The 17,630-nt window shown below is 53.3% G+C and overlaps 1 protein-coding gene across 1 annotated transcript in view; it reads left to right on the forward strand.

The window, feature by feature from the left end:
• The first annotated feature begins 246 nt into the window (after nt 1–246).
• SEPTIN9 (septin 9) overlaps nt 247–17,630 on the forward strand; it is a 214,333-nt gene continuing 196,949 nt past the window's right edge. The window contains exon 1 of the mRNA XM_030923149.1: nt 247–391. Within this exon, the coding sequence (XP_030779009.1) occupies nt 373–391 (19 nt within the window). The 5' untranslated portion in view covers nt 247–372. The remainder of the gene's footprint in view (nt 392–17,630) is intronic.

The raw sequence follows: 17,630 nt of genomic DNA on the forward strand, positions 1-17,630 counted from the left end.
CTGATCTGCGCTGCCGCGCGGGGGCGCCCCCTCCCAGGCCCGGCGCCAGCCAGCCGCGCTCCGCCAGGTGCAGCGCCGCGCAGGGGTGGGCAGGGGCGGGGCTCGGCGCGCACCTTCAAGGGGCGGGGCAGGGGCGGCGTGGGGGCGGGACCACAGCCGGCTGTCCAGGGGTTCTATGCGCATCTCCGAGGAGGGGCGGGGATGGGGCGGGGATGGGGCGGGCCGGGGGCGGGGCCGGGTCGGTGCACACCAGGCGGCGGGTCGCCCCCTCCTTCCTCCTTCCTACTCCCGGCCCGGGATTAGCGCCCTGGGAGCCCGCGTCCCGCGGCCTCGCCGCCACACTTTCCTGGGAGCGGCGGCCACGGCGGCACCATGAAGAAATCTTACTCAGGTGGGCTTCGCGCCCGGGGTGGGAAGGGGTCGGTGTCCCGGGACCAGCCCTGCTCACCTGAGCGCCTGCGGCCGGGAGTGGCGAGGCGCCCGCGGAGCTGAGCGAGTCCCCGTGGCGGACACACCGCAGGTCGAATTTCTCCCAGGACAGGGCCGCTGTCGGGCCACTTTCGACCTGAGCCGAACGTCCCTTGCGCTGTCTTCAGCCCTCGCTCGAGTGTCTGAGGGGCTGCACTGGGGGACGCTCCCTCCTCCTCGCCCCTTGTACCCTCGCAGGAATCGCTGACTTTCCAGGTCGGCCGGGTGCTTTGGGTCCCTGGTGCGTCTGTGTGGGTGGATGGGGTGGGGGCTGGGTGGAGCGGTGTTCTTGGGTTCAGCCTCCAGGGCTGGTGATCCAGGCCGCAGCATCCTTTCTTCGGATTCTCTCCAGTTTCTCCTCTACCCAGTGGGGCACGGGACGGCCTCCAGATGGGACTGTCCAGCAGCGCCCAAACTTGGCGACTCGGGTTCGTGTTTTGCGCTCAGGACGCCCGCGGCTGACATCCTTACTCCACCCTAGCAGGGCCCGCCCTAAGCAGGCGGAGGGGGCCTGACTAGGGCCTCACCATGAGCCGGTTCAGGAGCCTTCATAAGAGGCTCCCCCCCTCTGGCACTCTGAAGTTCCATTTCACAGATGGGCACACCGAGGCCGCATGGGCAGGTTAAGGGAAATCCAGATCTTCATTCTTTGTCTTTTCCTTTCCTTTTTTTTTTTCCTTTGTGGTTTTCTCCAAAGGATTGAGGCAGGCAGGATCCTTTGTCCTCCTCAGTCCTCAAATCATGAACAGCGTCTCCTTTTCTAACTCTAGAAACCCTCTGTTTAATGTTCCTCCTTTAATTCATTCGAATAGAAAGTTGTCTGCCAAGGACCCATGAAGGACAGAATCATGGGCCTTAGTTGGAGGTGAAGGAGTCATCGCGGCCATCCCCCTGCCTTTGGGCCGTTGTCGGTTTCCTCTGGCTTTCCGTATTTAGGAACCAAAATGAGTGATAAAGAATACCTTGTCTCAAAGAGGATTAGGAAGAACTTCCCCGAAAATTCCCTTCTGGGTCAGTAGCTTAGAATTTCTTTCTTTTTTTTTTTTTTTTTGAGACGGAATCTTGCTCTGTCGCCCGGGCTGGAGTGCAGTGGCCAGATCTCAGCTCACTGCAAGCTCCGCCTCCCGGGTTCACGCCATTCTCCTGCCTCAGCCTCCGGAGTAGCTGGGACTACGGGCGCCCGCCACCTCGCCCGGCTAGTTTTTTGTATTTTTAGTAGAGACGGGGTTTCACCATGTTAGCCAGGATGGTCTCGATCTCGTGACCTCGTGATCCACCCATCTCGGCCTCCCAAAGTGCTGGGATTACAGGCTTGAGCCACCGCGCCCGGCCTGTAGCTTAGAATTTCAACTTTCACCCGGTTGTTGCAAACAACATGGCCCTCTCCACGCCCCAAGCACAGCTCTGTCAGGAGCGTGGGTGGGTTGGTGTGCTGGTGGGAGGGAGCGGGCTTCCAGGTGGCACATGCTTGGTTTTGGCACTGGGGCTTCCTCCCCAACATGCCCCAAATACTTGAGATGGTTGTGGGGATCGCGCGGTGCACAGCCCTTTCCTGGGGCTCTCTAACCCGCCTAGGGAGGGCCCTTTGCCCTTGGCTTCTTACACTTCATCTCCCACTGGTGGGTCCAGACAGTGGGGGTGACCAGGGTCCTCCCAGGTCGTGGGTCCTGGGCTTTTTCTGCGGAGACCCTCCTCCTGCACAGATGCCGGAAGGACCCTGAAGCAGGCTTGGAGTCTCTGCACCTGCGGCTTATTTGGAGACGGGGAGACCATCACTTGTCCCTTTCTCCTCTCTTCCACACCTACGCCACCCCTCACTGGGTTTCTTTTTTTAAAAAAAGGACAGAACCTTTTGCAGTAGGTGGAAGTAGAGTTTGTGGGGGGAGCAGGAACCAGCTCTTGTAAAGCAGCCTGGGTGGCTCCTTGTGTTTACCTAGAGGGGCGGGCCCCTCTGAGGATGGGGGAGGGGAGGACTCAGACCATTTCTGGTTTGCTCCCTGCTTGGCAGTGGCCCAAGGTGTGCTGGGTCACTGTGTTGCAGTCGTATGGGGTCAGACTGGAGGGGGCTGATGGTGAAGGTGGCCTCTTGCCCTCATTCTGAGTGTCCTGGAGCTCTCTTGGTAGCAGCCCTGTTCCAGGTAGGGGCACTTGCAGGAGTCAGGCTGACCTCTCAACAACCATCAACACCATGAAATTAAGCAAAGCAGCAAAAGATGTTAAAAATCTTCCTAGGCTCTGACAATCCAAGGACAACAGGAAGGTTTTTATTTTTTCATCTGGATTGAGCGGGATGATTGCTTCTGGACCTGTATATGGGCTTCAGAATAAACTGAATGACTATAATGTTGTTCCTGGTAGAGCTGGTTTGAACACTCATGAGCCTCTGAAAAGGAGAAAGATTTTAGAAGGATGTGTTGGGGCAATCTCAAGTACCGTGGGTCTATACACAGTCATGGAACACACTTTATGTGTTGGGCACACATGGCCAGGTCTGAGTGGGTACAGAAATGATAATGAGATGTAGTCCTTGCTTGCAGAGAACTTACATTCTCACCGGGAGTCAGGATGAGGGTGAGACACCAGCTCATTAACACGCTTCCCTCCTGAGCAGTTCATCCTCCAAATACTACAGGAATGCCCCAGAGGTTTTAGGGGGAGGTGAGATTGAGCTGGGTCTTGAGGAAGAAGTCTTGAGTAGTGGAGAATAAAAAGGGACTTGGCTAGGTGCACCTGTAGTCCCAGCTACTCAGGAGACTGAGACAGGAGGATCGCTTGAGCCCAGGAGTTCGAGGCTGCAGCACTATGACAGCGCCCGGAAACAGACACCGCACTCTAGCCTAGGTGACGTCATGAAGCTCCATCTGTAAGAAGGTCTTGTCCAATGGGGAAGGCAGCAAGGGCCCACACGGGGCAGCTGCGGGATCTAGGGGGACACTGGGAACATGCTCTCTGACAGCTCCACTGCTGCTCCGGGCTTTCCTGATGTGCCTCACCTGGCCTTCTAGTGAGTTGCAGATAGTGGTAGTCTACAGGCAGTGTGGTCCAGTGGTTACACTTGGGGGCTCAGAGCCGCCAACCTCTTGGGATTAAATCTCACTGGGCTGCGCCTCTCCCTGTGGCACAAGGTTCTCACCTCATGCATCTGATTTGCCTCATTTGTTTGTGTGTGTGTGTGGTGTGTGTGTGGTGTGTGTGTGTGTGTGTGGTGTGTGTGTGTGGTGTGTGTGTGTTTCTTTTCTTTTTTTTTTGAGACGGAGTCTCACTCTGTTGCCCAGGCTGAAGTGCAATGGCATGATCTCAGCTTACTGCAACCTTTGCCTCCCAGGTTTAAGTGATTCTCCTGCCTCAGCCTCCTGAGTGGCTGGGATTATAGGAGTGCACCACCACGCCCAGCTAATTTTTGTATTTTTACTAGAGATGGGGTTTCACCATGTTGGTCAGGCTGATCTTGAACTCCTGACCTCGTGATCTGCCTGCCTTGGCCTTCCAAAGTGTTGGGATTACAGGCGTGAGCCACCACGCCCAGCCTGCCTCATTTGTTAAATGGGACAGTGCTATGTTGTTGTAAACGTCAAACGAGTTCATATTTGAAAAAGCTGAGAAATGCCTGCTCTGTGACCTGTTAGCTGCTGTTGTGATTGTGATTGTCATTGACAGCAGGAGGATGGAGAAGGCTGGGGTTACGCCATTGCTAGGAAGTTCCAGGAGCCTCCATGATCTTCCCTTACTGTAGTCAGAGTACGGCGCAGGGTCTCTTCCCCAGCCCCTCAGCACTGGAGCCAGCTGCACTGTACCCCCCGGTTCTCTGGATTCTGAGTTTTGGGACTCCCTTTGCATACTAGGTCACATGGAACTTGCTGTTACTCCCAGGCTCCCCTGGAAACTCTCTGTGTGTGGCAGTGGCAGGAGGACTTACCCAAGGCCCATGAGCCACAGAAGCGGGACTGAGGTTGCGTGGCACCCCCACTGGCACCTGGGAATGACTCTGGGGATTCTTTTTTTATTTTTTATTTTTTGAGATGGAGTCTCGCTCTGTCGCCCAGGCGGGAGTGCAGTGGCGCGATCTTGGCTCACTGCAACCTCTGCCTCCTGGGTTCAAGCAATTCTCATGCCTCAGCCTCCTGAGTAGCTGGGATTACAGATGCATGCCACCGTGCCCAGCTAATTTTTGTATTTTTTAGTAGAGACGGAGTTTCACCATACTGGCCAGTCTGGTCTGGAACTCCTGACCTCAGGTGATCCACCCGCCTCAGCCTCCCAAAGTGCTGGGATTACAGGCATGAGCCACCGTGCCTGGCCACTCTGGAGTTTCTCTGGGGCTTTCAGGAGATTCCTGAAGGGGCACCAGCCGTGATTCAAAAGCTCTATGCTGTCATGACTTCTGAGTCCTGGGCAGGGAGGGAGGCTGCACCCGCAGAGGAAGCAGCTTCTGTTGTGACTCAGTACGCTGGCTCGCCATGGTGGACAGGGCTGCACCCCCACCCAGCGCCCTGGGAGCTGACTTACGGGAAGGGCAAGGAATTGCACCTTCAGAGAACACTTCCCCAGTCAGCGAACCTGGTGCCAGGCAAGCGTGGGAAGGGCACAAGCCCAGGGCTTCTTCTTCTTCTCCCCCAACCCCATCTCCGTGCCTGTTCTCGCTGCCTCTTGCCTCCTCACGTCCATGCTTGTCTGCCCTGGCACATTCAGGGAACCTGGGCTGGAGAGAAAAAGCCACCTCTTATAGTTAGTCTGTGGCTCTGTCTGACTTGTGTCCCCCGCCGAGGCCCCCCAGTTGTGAGACAGCTGGCTGAGCCTAAGTCCTGGGCCAGCCCTCTCCCTAGTCTGTTGCAAAGATAAGAAGGCATGCCCAGGCAGGGGCCACCTGCCCTGCCCGCTCGCGCCAACCGCAGGCACTTGCCCGTCAGATCTCCCCGGCCTGCCCAGAGGGGTTCTGATAGCCGAGGTCAAGGCACCTGGCAGCGGGGCGTTGAGTTTGCGACAGTCCACTTTCTTCCTGGAACCGCCCCCCACAAGTGGGACCAACTCAAGCCAGGACAGGTGCAGGGGGACCCAGGATTGCCACTTCGGGGCAGTGGTCTGGAGTCCAGGTCCAGGTAACATGGGAGCCAACCCTCTGCTTGGAGGTCCCAGGTGTTTGCAGAGGACATCTCACTTGAGGACCCATGGAAGGGGACACTGTCCACCCCTACCCGGTCCTTGGGCTGCCCTCCTCTGACACTCTCCTGCCCACCCATCCCAGGCAGCCCTGACAGTCCCACGGGACTGGGACCTAGAGGTGGCCCCTGTTTCCGCCCCAGTGTTTGTCCCCAGGCAGCCTTGCGTGGGCTCCGAAGTTTGCCTAAGATGGACCTGATAAGGAAAGTTCAGTACACATCAGTGCAGGCCCGGCCTAGGGGTGATGATGGCAGTTCCTGGGCAGATCCAGCTGGCTTTAGGGTAGGAGGGGCTCCAGAGAGAGGCTTCAGGCCCCTAGGGGTGTGAACCTTTGGGGTGAGGAGGGAGGTGACGCGCTGGGTTCCTGCGCCTCTGTTTGTTGGAGCCATTACCTTGGAAACGTCCCAGCTCTAGGTGGTTGCCAGGGATTTATGGGGATCAGTGGGTGCCAGTGCCTGGGGGAAGGCCTCAGGGCTTATACACAGCACACAGCTCTGTGGCCCAGTGGCTCACTTTGCTGTGTGAAGTGGCTCAGTCTCTGGGAGAGCCCTTAGCCAGGCAGGCCTGACGGCAACTGCCAGGTCATGGTGCTCTGGAATCACTGACCAAAGGGAGTCAGTCCTGGTGGGTGCAGGGCCCTGGCAGGGAGCCGTCGTAATGCCAGGCATGGGGATCGTGTGGCACCCAGGCCTGTGGGTGATGAGCTTCTGTGGGGGCAGTGAAGTGCCCCCATGGCTGATGGGCTGGTCACCTCTGCCCCTTTCCTGATGCATGGGGATCGTGTGGCACCCAGGCCTGTGGGTGATGAGCTTCTGTGGGGGCAGTGAAGTGCCCCCATGGCTGATGGGCTGGTCACCTCTGCCCCTTTCCTGATGCAACAGTTGTGCCCCTGTCCTGGGAACTTGGCCAGGAGGCCTGGCATTAGCCTGCTCTACTGGAGCGGCCCTGCTGAGCTGTGAGCTGCTTGTCTCCCTGAGGTTCCTAGGCCGTTTCAACTCTCCATGTGGATTTGGTCATTCATTCCAGAAGCGTCTGCCGGGCGCTGCTGAGTGTCAGGCTCTGTTTGCCTCCTCTGCTGTACCCTGGAGGCTCTGGGCACCAGCTCTGCAGGGTTGCCTGGCCTTGGGTCTCCAGGGTAGAACATGGCACTCTACTCCCAGCCCAGTTTCTCTCTGCCTTATCTCCCTGACCCCACCCTGGGTGCAGGTCCATTTGCAGCCCCTGTGAAGGGAGACATTGAGCTGTTGCCGGCAGGGGAGGGGCGGCTCCTGGGCACTGCTTACCAATGGCCTCTCGGCAGCTCTGTGACAGCTGAGCTTTGTTCCCAGCCTAATCTGACCTGGTTCTCCAAAGCTTGGCTGTTGGCAGCCTGAAAACCTCCAGGACAGGAAACAGGAGTGGTACAGGGAATGTAAGATGATCCCAGCTTCAAGTCACTGGGCGGCCCTTAGACCCAGGCTGCCTGCTGTCTCTGGCAGGAACCCGAGTCGCTTGTCATCCTCAGAGCAGCGTTGGCCCGGGACCTTCAGTGGCCTTTGTGTCTGGGTGAGAGGAACCCTGGATGGCCACTCTGCCCTGAGTGTGTGGGTCCCCAGAAGTGCTGGGTTAGGGGGCACAGAGGGCCAGAAATGCTCTGGAGCATTGGAGTCTCTCGCTGACTCCTGCCCCACCCTGGCCTGGGGTTTCAGAGAAGGTCCAGGTAGGAGTCTTTTCTCAGTGGGGATGTGGCTTCAGTCTCTGCCCAGGTGGGTGCATTGCTCTCTTTCTGGCTCCTAAAGAGGTCTGGCTCCTCCCAGGCTGCTGAAAGGACCGTGATGAGGCCTATGCCATGGCCAGGGCCCTCTGCTTTTCCCAGTGCTGCACCTGGGAACCAGGGGTTGGGCCCCGGAAGCCGAGGACGTCCCTGAATGCCATGCCTGGGCACCTGTCCTGGCCAGGCCAGGCATGTTGGGGCAGCGGCTGAGATGGGAGCAGCAGCGTTGCCTGCCAGGTTTGAGATGGGCCCCGGGTGAGTGTGGTTACCAGGAAGGGCTGGGCAGAGCAGGCAGGTGGGCCGCCCCCGGGCCTTGTGCGGCAGATCAACCTGATCCGCATCCTGGGGCCCGGGCTTCCTTTCACAGCCTTCCCGTAAACTATGGCTCCTGTTTCCATCCCAAATCAGATCCCAGCAGGGGAATAATGTCCATGTAACCCAAGCCACTTGGAAGTGGGTTACATCCAACCCCTGTCATCTTCCAGCTTGTTAAGGACTTGACTAACTCAACCCAGAGGGATTTGGAGGGTTGTCTGCAAAACCCACCAATAACAGGGGACTTTCTGTAGCCACAGGGTCTACAGAGGTGTCGGGCTGTTAGGTTATTGCTGGGAGGTGAGCCGGTGGTATAGACACCATGGAGGCACCGGTCGTGGAACAGCTGCAAGTGCACACAGAGGCCGGCATCGAGGGGTGGGGAGGAGGTGGATTTCTCGCCAATGTTGGCATCATGTTGCCTCTAGCATCAGAGACCCAAGGTGTGGTGACCTCGGCTGGGGTGATGAGTCATTGGCTAACAGAGCCTTCCTGGTAGCTGGGGGTTAACGCTTTAACTGCTAGGCCTTTGTATTATGCTGCTTCTTTTGTTTTGTTTTGTTTTGTTTTATTTTGTTTTTGAGATGGAGTCTCACTCTGTTGCCCAGGCTGGAGTGCAGTGGCTCAATCTTGGCTCACTGCAACCTCTGCCTCCTGGGTTCAAGCAATTCTCCTGCCTCAGCCTCCTGAATAGCTGGGATTACAGGCATGCGCCACCATGCCCGGCTAATTTTTGTATTTTTAGTAGAGATGGGTTTCACCATGTTGGCCAGGCTGGTTTCAAAGTCCTGACCTCAGGTGATCCACCCGCCCCGGCCTCCCAAAGTGCTGGGATTACAGGCATGAGCCACTGCGCCCAGCTTGCATTATGCTTTTTTTTTTTTTTGAGATGGAGTTTCGCTCTTGTTGCCCAGGCTGGAGTGCAATGGCGCGATCTCAGCTCACTACAACCTCCGCCTCCTGGGTTCAAGCAATTCTCTTGCCTCAGCCTTCCAAGTAGCTGGGATTACAGGCCTGCATCACCATGCCCAGCTAATTTTGTATTTTTAGTGCAGACGGGGTGTCCCCATGTTGGTCAGGCTGGTCTCGAACTCCCAACCTCAGGTGATCTGCCCGCCTTGGCCTCCCAAAGTGCTGGGATTACAGGCGTGAGCCACCACACCAGGCCTATGCTTATTATTATTACTATTTAATTTTTTAAGGAAAGCAATCTAAGCGATACGCTGTATCCCTTCTTTCTCTTTTGCTTTTTGTTGTCAGTTTTCTGTATTACTTATTGCCAAGCAACGTGAACGGGAAATTGAAAGGAAAACTTCAACAATCGTTGACTGTAGCATTTCTTTTGTGTTCCATTCAGTGCTTGTTTGCACAGGAACATGAGATAGGGTTTGATTTAATTATGAAAGGCATATATTTTCAGAGTTGCATACTCCCCATAGAATGAATGTTGCTGAATTCTGTTCTTTTCACTTGAAATTAGATCTCAGGCATGGATTTCATGATTATCACTATAACAGTTCTTCCGAGTGGACATTCCATCATGTAGGGGACCGTCCTCTCCCCAGCTGCTGGTGTGGACGCTCCTCCTTGGTGGTGTGGGTCTGGGCCCTTGAAGGGTGGTATCCTGAGTAAAGATGTTACAGTAGCCGTGCTTATAGCTTTGGGCCCAGGGCTAGGTGGAGACTGGCTTCAACCCTAGAGCTTGCTGTCTTAAATTCTTTTTTTTTTTTTTTTTTTTGAGACGGAGTCTCACTGTGTCGCCCAGGCTGGAGTGCAGTGGCGTGATCTCCACTCACTGCAAGCTCCGCCTCCCGGGTTCACACCGTTCTCCTGCCTCAGCCTCCTGCGTAGCTGGGACTACAGGCGCCCGCCACCGCGCCCGGCTAAGTTTTTGTATTTTTTTAGTAGAGACGGGATTTCACCGTGTTACCCAGGATGGTCTCGATCTTCTGACCTCGCGATCTGCCCTCCTCGGCCTCCCAAAGTGCTGGGATAAAATAAATTCTTAGGGTTGGGAGCGGTGGCTCATGCCTGTAATCCCAGCACTTTGGGAGGCTGAGGCAGGCGGATCATGAGGTCAGGAGATTGAGACCACGGTGAAACCCCGTCTCTACTAAAAATACAAAAAATTAGCTGGGCATGGTGGCGGGCACCTGTGGTCCCAGCTACTCGGGAGGCTGAGGCAAGAGAATGGTGTGAACCTGGAAGGCAGGAGAATGGCGTGAACCTGGAAGGCGGAGCTTTCAGTGAGCTGAGATTGCGCCACTGCACTCCAGCCTGGGTGACAGAGCGAGACTCCGTCTCAAAATAAATAAATACATTCTTATACCCACTTGCATTATTTATTATTATTATTAAACAGGGTCTTGCTGTGTTGTCCAGGTTGGAGTGCAGTGGCGTGATCATGACCTCCCAGTCTCGACCTCCCAGTTTCAATTGGTCCTCCCTTCTCAGCCTCCCGAGTAGCTGGGACTACAGGTGTGCACTGCATGCCTGGCTAATTTTGAAAAAATTTTTGTAGTGGCCAGGCGCAGTGGCTCATGCCTGTAATCCTAGCACTTTGGGAGGCTGAGGCGGGCAGATCACCTGAGGTCAGGAGTTCGAGACCAGCCTGACCAACACGGAGAAGCCCTGTCTCTACTAAAACTACAAAATTAGCCAGGCGTGGTGGCGCATGCCTGTAATCCCAGCTACTCAGGAGGCTGAGGCAAGAGAATCGCTTGAACCGGGGAGGCGGAGGTTGCGGTGAGCCGAGATGGTGCCATTGTACTCCAGCCTGGGCAACAAGAGTGAAACTCCATCTCAAAAAAAAATTTTTTTTTTTTTTTTGTAGTGACTGGGTCTTGCTTTGTTGTTGCCTAGGCTGGTACTGAATTTCCAGCCTCAAGCGATCCTCCTGCCTCAGCCTCCCAAAGCGCTGGGAGTACAGGCATGAGTCACTGTGCCTGGCCTCCACTTGCTTTGGCTACCTTTCTCTGTCTTAGGTAACCATACATTTCTCCAGGTAATTAAGAAAAGATTGCGCATGATGAGTCCCTTTTCTGGTATTTCTGGGATTGCCCCCAAAACCAGAGAAGTGTTCTTACCTCGACATTTTATTAAGAGTTTAATGAACGGAATGCCATTTGCCCTCAGTCTGCTGGTGCCCCTGAGAAGGCCCAGTGCTTCCTTGTTTGAAAAGTCATCCCCTTGTTGAGGTCTCTGATTCCTTTTCACCACTGGCAGTCATGCCGGGGGCTCCACAGAGCCACCCCTTCCCCATCTCTTCCTCGGCCCCTCAAGATGCATCTGTACCCCCGGAGATGTCTCTGTTTTCTTGGGCAACCTCTCCTGGCTGTCACTCACCCTCCTGGCTTGTTACTTGTGCAGCAGTTTCTTCTGGAACCCTCAGGCTCCTGCTACCTACCTACCCTCTGCAGTCCCCGTTTTGTTCCTCTTGCCTCGGTCTTCCTCCCCATCACCCCTCTACCTATTGGTCCCCATCTCTCTCTATGGCACATCCCTGTGTTATACTCCAATGGCTGGATATAGGTTGAGTGAAATGCGTCTATCCCTTTGGTGACTGGGGTACCCATTAAGCAGAAGGGATCCAAGGCTGGCATAGACTTTTCCCGCATCCTGGGGTATTGTCCTGTGGCTCTTCCTTGTTGGCGTCTGCAGTTTTTATTGTTTTTATTTTTTGAGATGGAGTCTCGCTCTATCGCCCAGGCTGGAGTGCAGTGGTGCGATCCTGGCTCGTTGCAACCTCCACCTCCCAGGTTCAACCAATTCTGCTTCAGCCTCCCGAGTAGCTGGGACTACAGGCGTATGCCACCACGCCCAGCCAATTTTTGTATTTTTAGTAGAGACGGGGTTTCCCTATGTTGGCCAGGCTGGTCTCCAACTCTTGGCCTCAGGTGATAGGTTTGCGTCGGCCTCCCGAAGTGCTGAGATTAAGGGCATGAGCCACCAGGCCCGGCCATAGTCAGCAGTTTTTGACCACTGGTCATTCTCTGTGTGATCTGTGATCTTCCTCTTGGCACACTGACCCTGCCCTGTTCATCTGCTCACCTTTCTCGTGCATACCGTTTGTTCATGGGGGATGTAATGGCGTCTAACCAGGAAATGGAAACCACTTGAGTATTTATTTATTTATTTATTTATTTATTTTTCCCAAGACAAGGTCTTACTCTGTTGCCCAAGCTGAAGTGCGGTGGTGTGATCACGGCTCACTGCAGCCTTGAACTCCTGGGCTCAAGCAATCCTCCCTTCTGAGCCTCCCAAGTGGCTTGGACTATAGGTGCACACAATATGCCAGCCTAATTATTTTTTTATTTTTTGTAGAGACAGGGTCTTGCTTTGTTGCCCAGGCTGGTCCCGAACTCCCAACCTCAAGCAGTCCTCCTGCCTCAGCCTCCCAAAGTACTGGAGCTACAGGCATGTGCCATCACACCCTGCTAATTTTTTTTTTTTTTTTTTTTTAAGATAGGGTCTTACTATGTTGCCCAGGCTGGTCTTGCACTCCTGGGTTTATGTGATCCTGCTGCCTGGGCCTCCCAAAGTGCTGGGATTACAGGCGGGAGTCACAGTGCCTGGTCCACCTGAGCATTTAGAACAGAGGGACTGAAAGGCAGAGAGCTTGTTACACAGAGGATCGGAGAGGTGAAGGCTGGACAGGGAACAGAGAGGCAGTCGGCAGGAGATCAAAGTCGTGTGGATTTATGCAGCCTTCTAAAGGTATGGATGCAATGATTCACTTAGAATGAGAAAACAAATAACAACAAATGTTAAATTATAAGCAGCTGTTAAATATCACAAACATCACTACATGCAAAAGAGTATCAGTCAACTTACCTGTCATAGCTCCAAAGTTTTATTTCTCCCACATTTTTGGCATTACTTCTATAATATGATGACTTTGTAATATCGTTTTCTATTTTGAGAATAGAAAACTAATCAGGCTGGACACAGTGGTTCATGCCTGTAATCCCAGTACTTTGGGAGGCCAAGGCAGGAGGATCACTTGAGGCCAGGAGTTCAAGACCAGTTCGGGCATCATGGTGAAACCCCATCTCTACTAAAAATACAAAACTTAGCAGGGCATGGTGGCATACACCTGCAGTCCCAGTTACTTAGGAGGCTGAGATGGGAGGATTGCTTGAGCCCAGGAGGTTGAGGCTGCAGTGAGCCGTGATCATGACAATGCACTCCAGTCTGGGCGAGAGACTGAGACCCTGTCTCAAAAAAAAAAAAAAAAAAAAAAAAAATAGGCCGGGTGTGGTGGCTCATGCCTGTAATTCCAGCACTGTGGGAGGCTGAGATGGGCAGATCACTTGAGGTCAGGAGTTTGAGACCAGCCTGGTCAACATGGTGAAACCCCATCTCTACCAAAAATATAAAAAATTAGCCAGGTGGGATGGCGCACGTCTGTAATCCCAGCTATTTGGGAGGCTGAGGCAGGAGAATGGCCTGAACCCAGGGGTCAGAGGTTTCAGTGAGCCAAGATCATGCCACTGCACTCCAGCCTGGGCAACACAGTGAGACTCCATCTCAAAAATAAATAAATAAATAAATAAAGCAAATTAATCTCCCTAGTTGATCAAACTTCATTTTTATTTTGGTAGTTGGGATGTATACAAAAGTGGCGGTCAACACGGAGTTGGTGGTGCTGCTACAATTTTTTTGTTCAAGAAACACAGGAGTTCTGGTAAATCCTATTTTTTTTTTTTTGAATGTGATTCCCATCAAGAAAGAGGGAGGAAAGTGGGGGATATTTCTAACTGCATATGAGGCATTTGTGCATGTATTTCTGTCCAGAGAGACTTTTCTGTTTTGACTCCACCTTGAAGGAATTGAATCCTTTGCTTACTACTTCACCTCTGGTGATGGGAGTAATTTTCCACAGATTTGCTTCTGGACCCGTGCATTTCAAATCTTGCTTCTCTCCACTGCGCGCATTTTTCCGGCGCCAGGCACCGCAGGATATGTTCGTGTCTTGTGATTTTTGATTCTGCGCGGTAGGTGGAATTGGAACGGTGAGCGGAGCGAGTATTCCTGGAATCCATTTCCACACCGGGATAGCGAGCAATAACTGAACTATACATGGAAATAAATGGGAACTACATAAATATAACCCAACTAAAGCCAAACTAAATATCTTTCCAGTTCAACTTCTCCTTAGCAGGAGCCCCCACATGGCAGCAAGCCTCCGTTTCCACCTCACACGAGAGAAAATGTGACGGGCAGGAACTCAAGACTGGAAATGAACAGGGATGTTAATTGATCGTAGGGAAAATATTTTCCATTTTGTAAATTTTACGAAAAATGTTTGACCCCGTGGACATGTGGTTAGGGCCCTTCTCAGTGCCTTGAGAGGGACCCATGCAGGCAGAGGAAGGGTTCTTTGCATTGCGGGGGTGACCTGGAGATTGGCAGCAGGGTGCCACCGCCACCCCTAGGTCAGGGGATGACAGGGAGGAAGGCCTGTGACCAGAGTCCAGGGGCCAGAGTCACCTGCTGGGAACCCAAACAAAGGTGGGACTCTGGCAGGAGCTGGCACTACACAAAGGACCAACCCTCCTGCTGGAGAAGCCGTCTTAGGCAGAGGAGGTGGAGAGCTCCCGCGCCCTCCCTTGCTCCCACCTCCCAGGCTCCTCCCAAGCCTATCGTTGGTTGAACCCAGCCCAAAGCCAGCAGGCCTGGGGTCCTGGACACCTGAGCCAGCAGAGGTCGGCATTTCTCCTACACAAAGGAGGGCATGAGAAGTGGGAGGCACGGAGGGGGATCAGGCCAGGACCTGCACAGGATGTGCAAAGAGAAGCTCCCCTCTCTTCCCACCCCAAATGGCATCTGCAGCCGGCCTCACTTCCCCACTGTTAGATAGGAAGAGGAACCTTGTTCCTGGCATCAGCCGCCACCCCCACGGAGGCCCCTTTCCTCTTTGGTCTTTGCTTGCAATCACTGGCGATGCTGATGGGCCGTATCTTCTGGGGAGTTTGGTCATGAACATGGTTTCCCATTTGTTATGGACTGAACCTGTGCCCTCCCCCTTGAATTCCTGCGTTGAAGCCCTAACTCGCAATGCAGCTGTAATTGAAGATAGGGCTTTTAGGGAGGTAATTAAAGTTAAATGAAGTCATAGAGTGGGACCCTAATCTAATAGGATTGGTGTCCTTGTAAGAAGAGGGAGAGACACCAGAGATCTCTCTTCCCCCCTCGCTTGTAAACAGAGAAAAAATGACTGGAGGACACAGCAGGGAGGTGGCTACAAGCCAAGAAGAGAGGCCTCGCTGGGAACCGACCTTGACGGCACCTTGATCTGGGACTTTGGGCCTCTGGAACTGAGAAATACATTTCTGGTGTTTAAGTCACTCCCTCCATGGTAGTCTGGATGGCAGCCTGAACTGACCAAGGCACCACCTGCATCAGCCAGGGCTCTCCAGAGAGACAGCCAAAAGGAGATGGATGGATGGCTAGATAGACAGACAGACAAGCAGATAGACAGAGAGATACAGACAGACACAGACAGGCAGACAGACAGGCAGACAACTGGATAGGTAGATGATAGATAGGCAGACAGATAGATAGCCAGGCAGACAGATAGACAGACAGACACAGACAGGCAGACAAACAGACAGGCAGACAAATGATAGGCTGGGTGCAGTGACTCTCACCTGTAATTCCAGCACATTGGTAGGCTGAGGCCAGTGGATCACTTGAGGCCAGGAGTTCGAGACCAGCCTGGATAACATGGTGAAACCCCATTTCTACTAAAAATACAAAAATTAGCTGGGCGTGGTGGTGCGTGTCTGTAGTCCCAGCTACTTGGGAGGCACGAGAATCGCTTGAACCTGGGAGGTGGAGGTTGCAGTGAGCCAAGATCATGCCACTGCACTCCAGCCTAGGAGACAAAGTGAGACTCCACCTCAAAAAGAAAAAAAAGATAGATAGATGATAGATGGCTAGCTAGCTAGCCAGATGATAGATGGATGATAGGTAGATAGATAATTAGATAGATAGATAGATAGATAGATAGATAGATAGATAGATAGATATGACAGATGGACAGGCAGACAGAAAAACTGATTAGATACATGATAGATGGACAGATAGAAGATAGGTGATGGATGGGTGGGTAGATAGGCAGATAGATGGAGAGAAATATAGATAGATAGGAAGGAATTTGTTAGGGAAATTGACTCATGCCATTGTGGAGACCAAGATGTACCACAGAAGGCCGTCCTCAAGCTGGAGACCCAGGAAAGCCAGTACTGTGGCTCAGTCCAAGTCTGCGGGTCTCAGATCTGGGAAGCTGTTGGTGTAACTCTTAGTTCAAGGCCAAAGGCTTGAGAGCCTGGGGGACTGCTGGAGAACTGGGAGTTATTTTTATTTTTTTTTGTTGTTGTTGTTGAGACAGTCTTGCTTGCTCTGTCAGCCAGGCTGGAGTACAGTGGCACAATCTTGGCTTACTGCAACCTCCGCCTCCCGGGCTCAAGCAATTCTCCTGCCTCAGCCTCCCGAGTAGCTGGGATTACAGGCGTGTACCACCACGCCCAGCTAATTTTTATATTTTTAGTAGAGATGGGGTTTCACCATATTGGCCAGGCTGGTCTTGAACTCCTAACCTCAGGTAATCTGCCCACCTTGGCCTCCCAAACTGCTGAGATTACAGACGTGAAACACTGTGCCCGGCCAAGAACTGGGAGTTCTAAGTCCAAGGGCAGGAGAAGAAGACATCCAGCTCCAGGAGAAAGAGGAATTCACCTTTTCTCTGCCTTTTTGTTGTCTGGCAATGGAATGGTGTCATCCACATTAAGGGAGGATCTTTACCACTCAGCCCACCAACTTACATGCCCATCTCCTCCAGAAACACCCTCACAGACACACCCAGAAGCAGTGCATTACCATCCATCCCTTAATCCAGCCAAACTGACACCTGCCATCAGCCACCACACTGGCTCAGCAGAACTGTGGTTGCATGGCGATGGTCTCCATCCCATCTAAAGAAGTTGAAGATGAACTTTTGGCACAAGCCAGTCGCTCTTTCAGGCTCCTTCCAGTTGTTCTTTCTTTTAAAAATGTATTTATTGAGCACCTGCTGTATGCCAGGTGCTGTGACAAGCAGTAGGGCACAGCAGTGAGCAAACAAGGACTCTTCTTTCTTGGAGTGTACATGCAGTAGAAGGAAACAGAGAATCAATGAATTCATCAGTTCCAGAAAACTGTCAAAATAGGACTAAGAACTATGCCGAGAATTAAGATAAGGTGATTGCATAGGAAGTGACTGATGGCTGCTTTGGAATGAGTGGTGAGGGGTCACAGAGATGATGACAGCTGAGTTGAGATTGGGAGGACAGGAAGGAGCCAGCAGTGAAAGGACTAGGCTGGGAGCAAGCTTGATGCCTTCCAGGAACAGCAAGGAGGCCAGAGGGGCTGCAGTGGAGCAGGGGAGCGGGAGGAGGGAGACGCAGGTCAAAGAGGAGCCTGGGGCCAGATGGAGGACCCTTCCTCCAAAGCTCAGTCATTTCCTCCTTAAAGGAGAATGTGTTACCTCCAAAAGTCACACTTGCCAGCACAGTGTCTGGCTCATCATATGCCTTCAGTCTGTGGTGAGCATGGCTGCTCTTGTTATTACTATATTATAATTGCTAGGAATAATGGAGTCACCAGGCTTTGCATTTACAGCAACATGAGGGTATCAGCAAGCTTCCCTGGGGAACCCATCTCCCCTCACTAAGTTCATAAGAGCCTGACAGCCAGGTCAATGTAGTAAGGGCTACAACTGCCCAGTGGACTGGACTCTTCAGCCAGGGGCCAGGGCACTTTCATCAGCAGAAACCTCTAAGGGGACTGGGGAGTGTGCTGTGGATGTTTCTGGGTTGCTCAGGCCTCCTGGGGAGCCTTCCCCACCACAGCTACTGCAGGGAGCTCAGCTGCAGTGATGAGCTGCGGCTCAACC

Source organism: Rhinopithecus roxellana, chromosome 19 (genome assembly GCF_007565055.1).
Source record: "Rhinopithecus roxellana isolate Shanxi Qingling chromosome 19, ASM756505v1, whole genome shotgun sequence".
NCBI lineage: Eukaryota > Metazoa > Chordata > Mammalia > Primates > Cercopithecidae > Rhinopithecus > Rhinopithecus roxellana.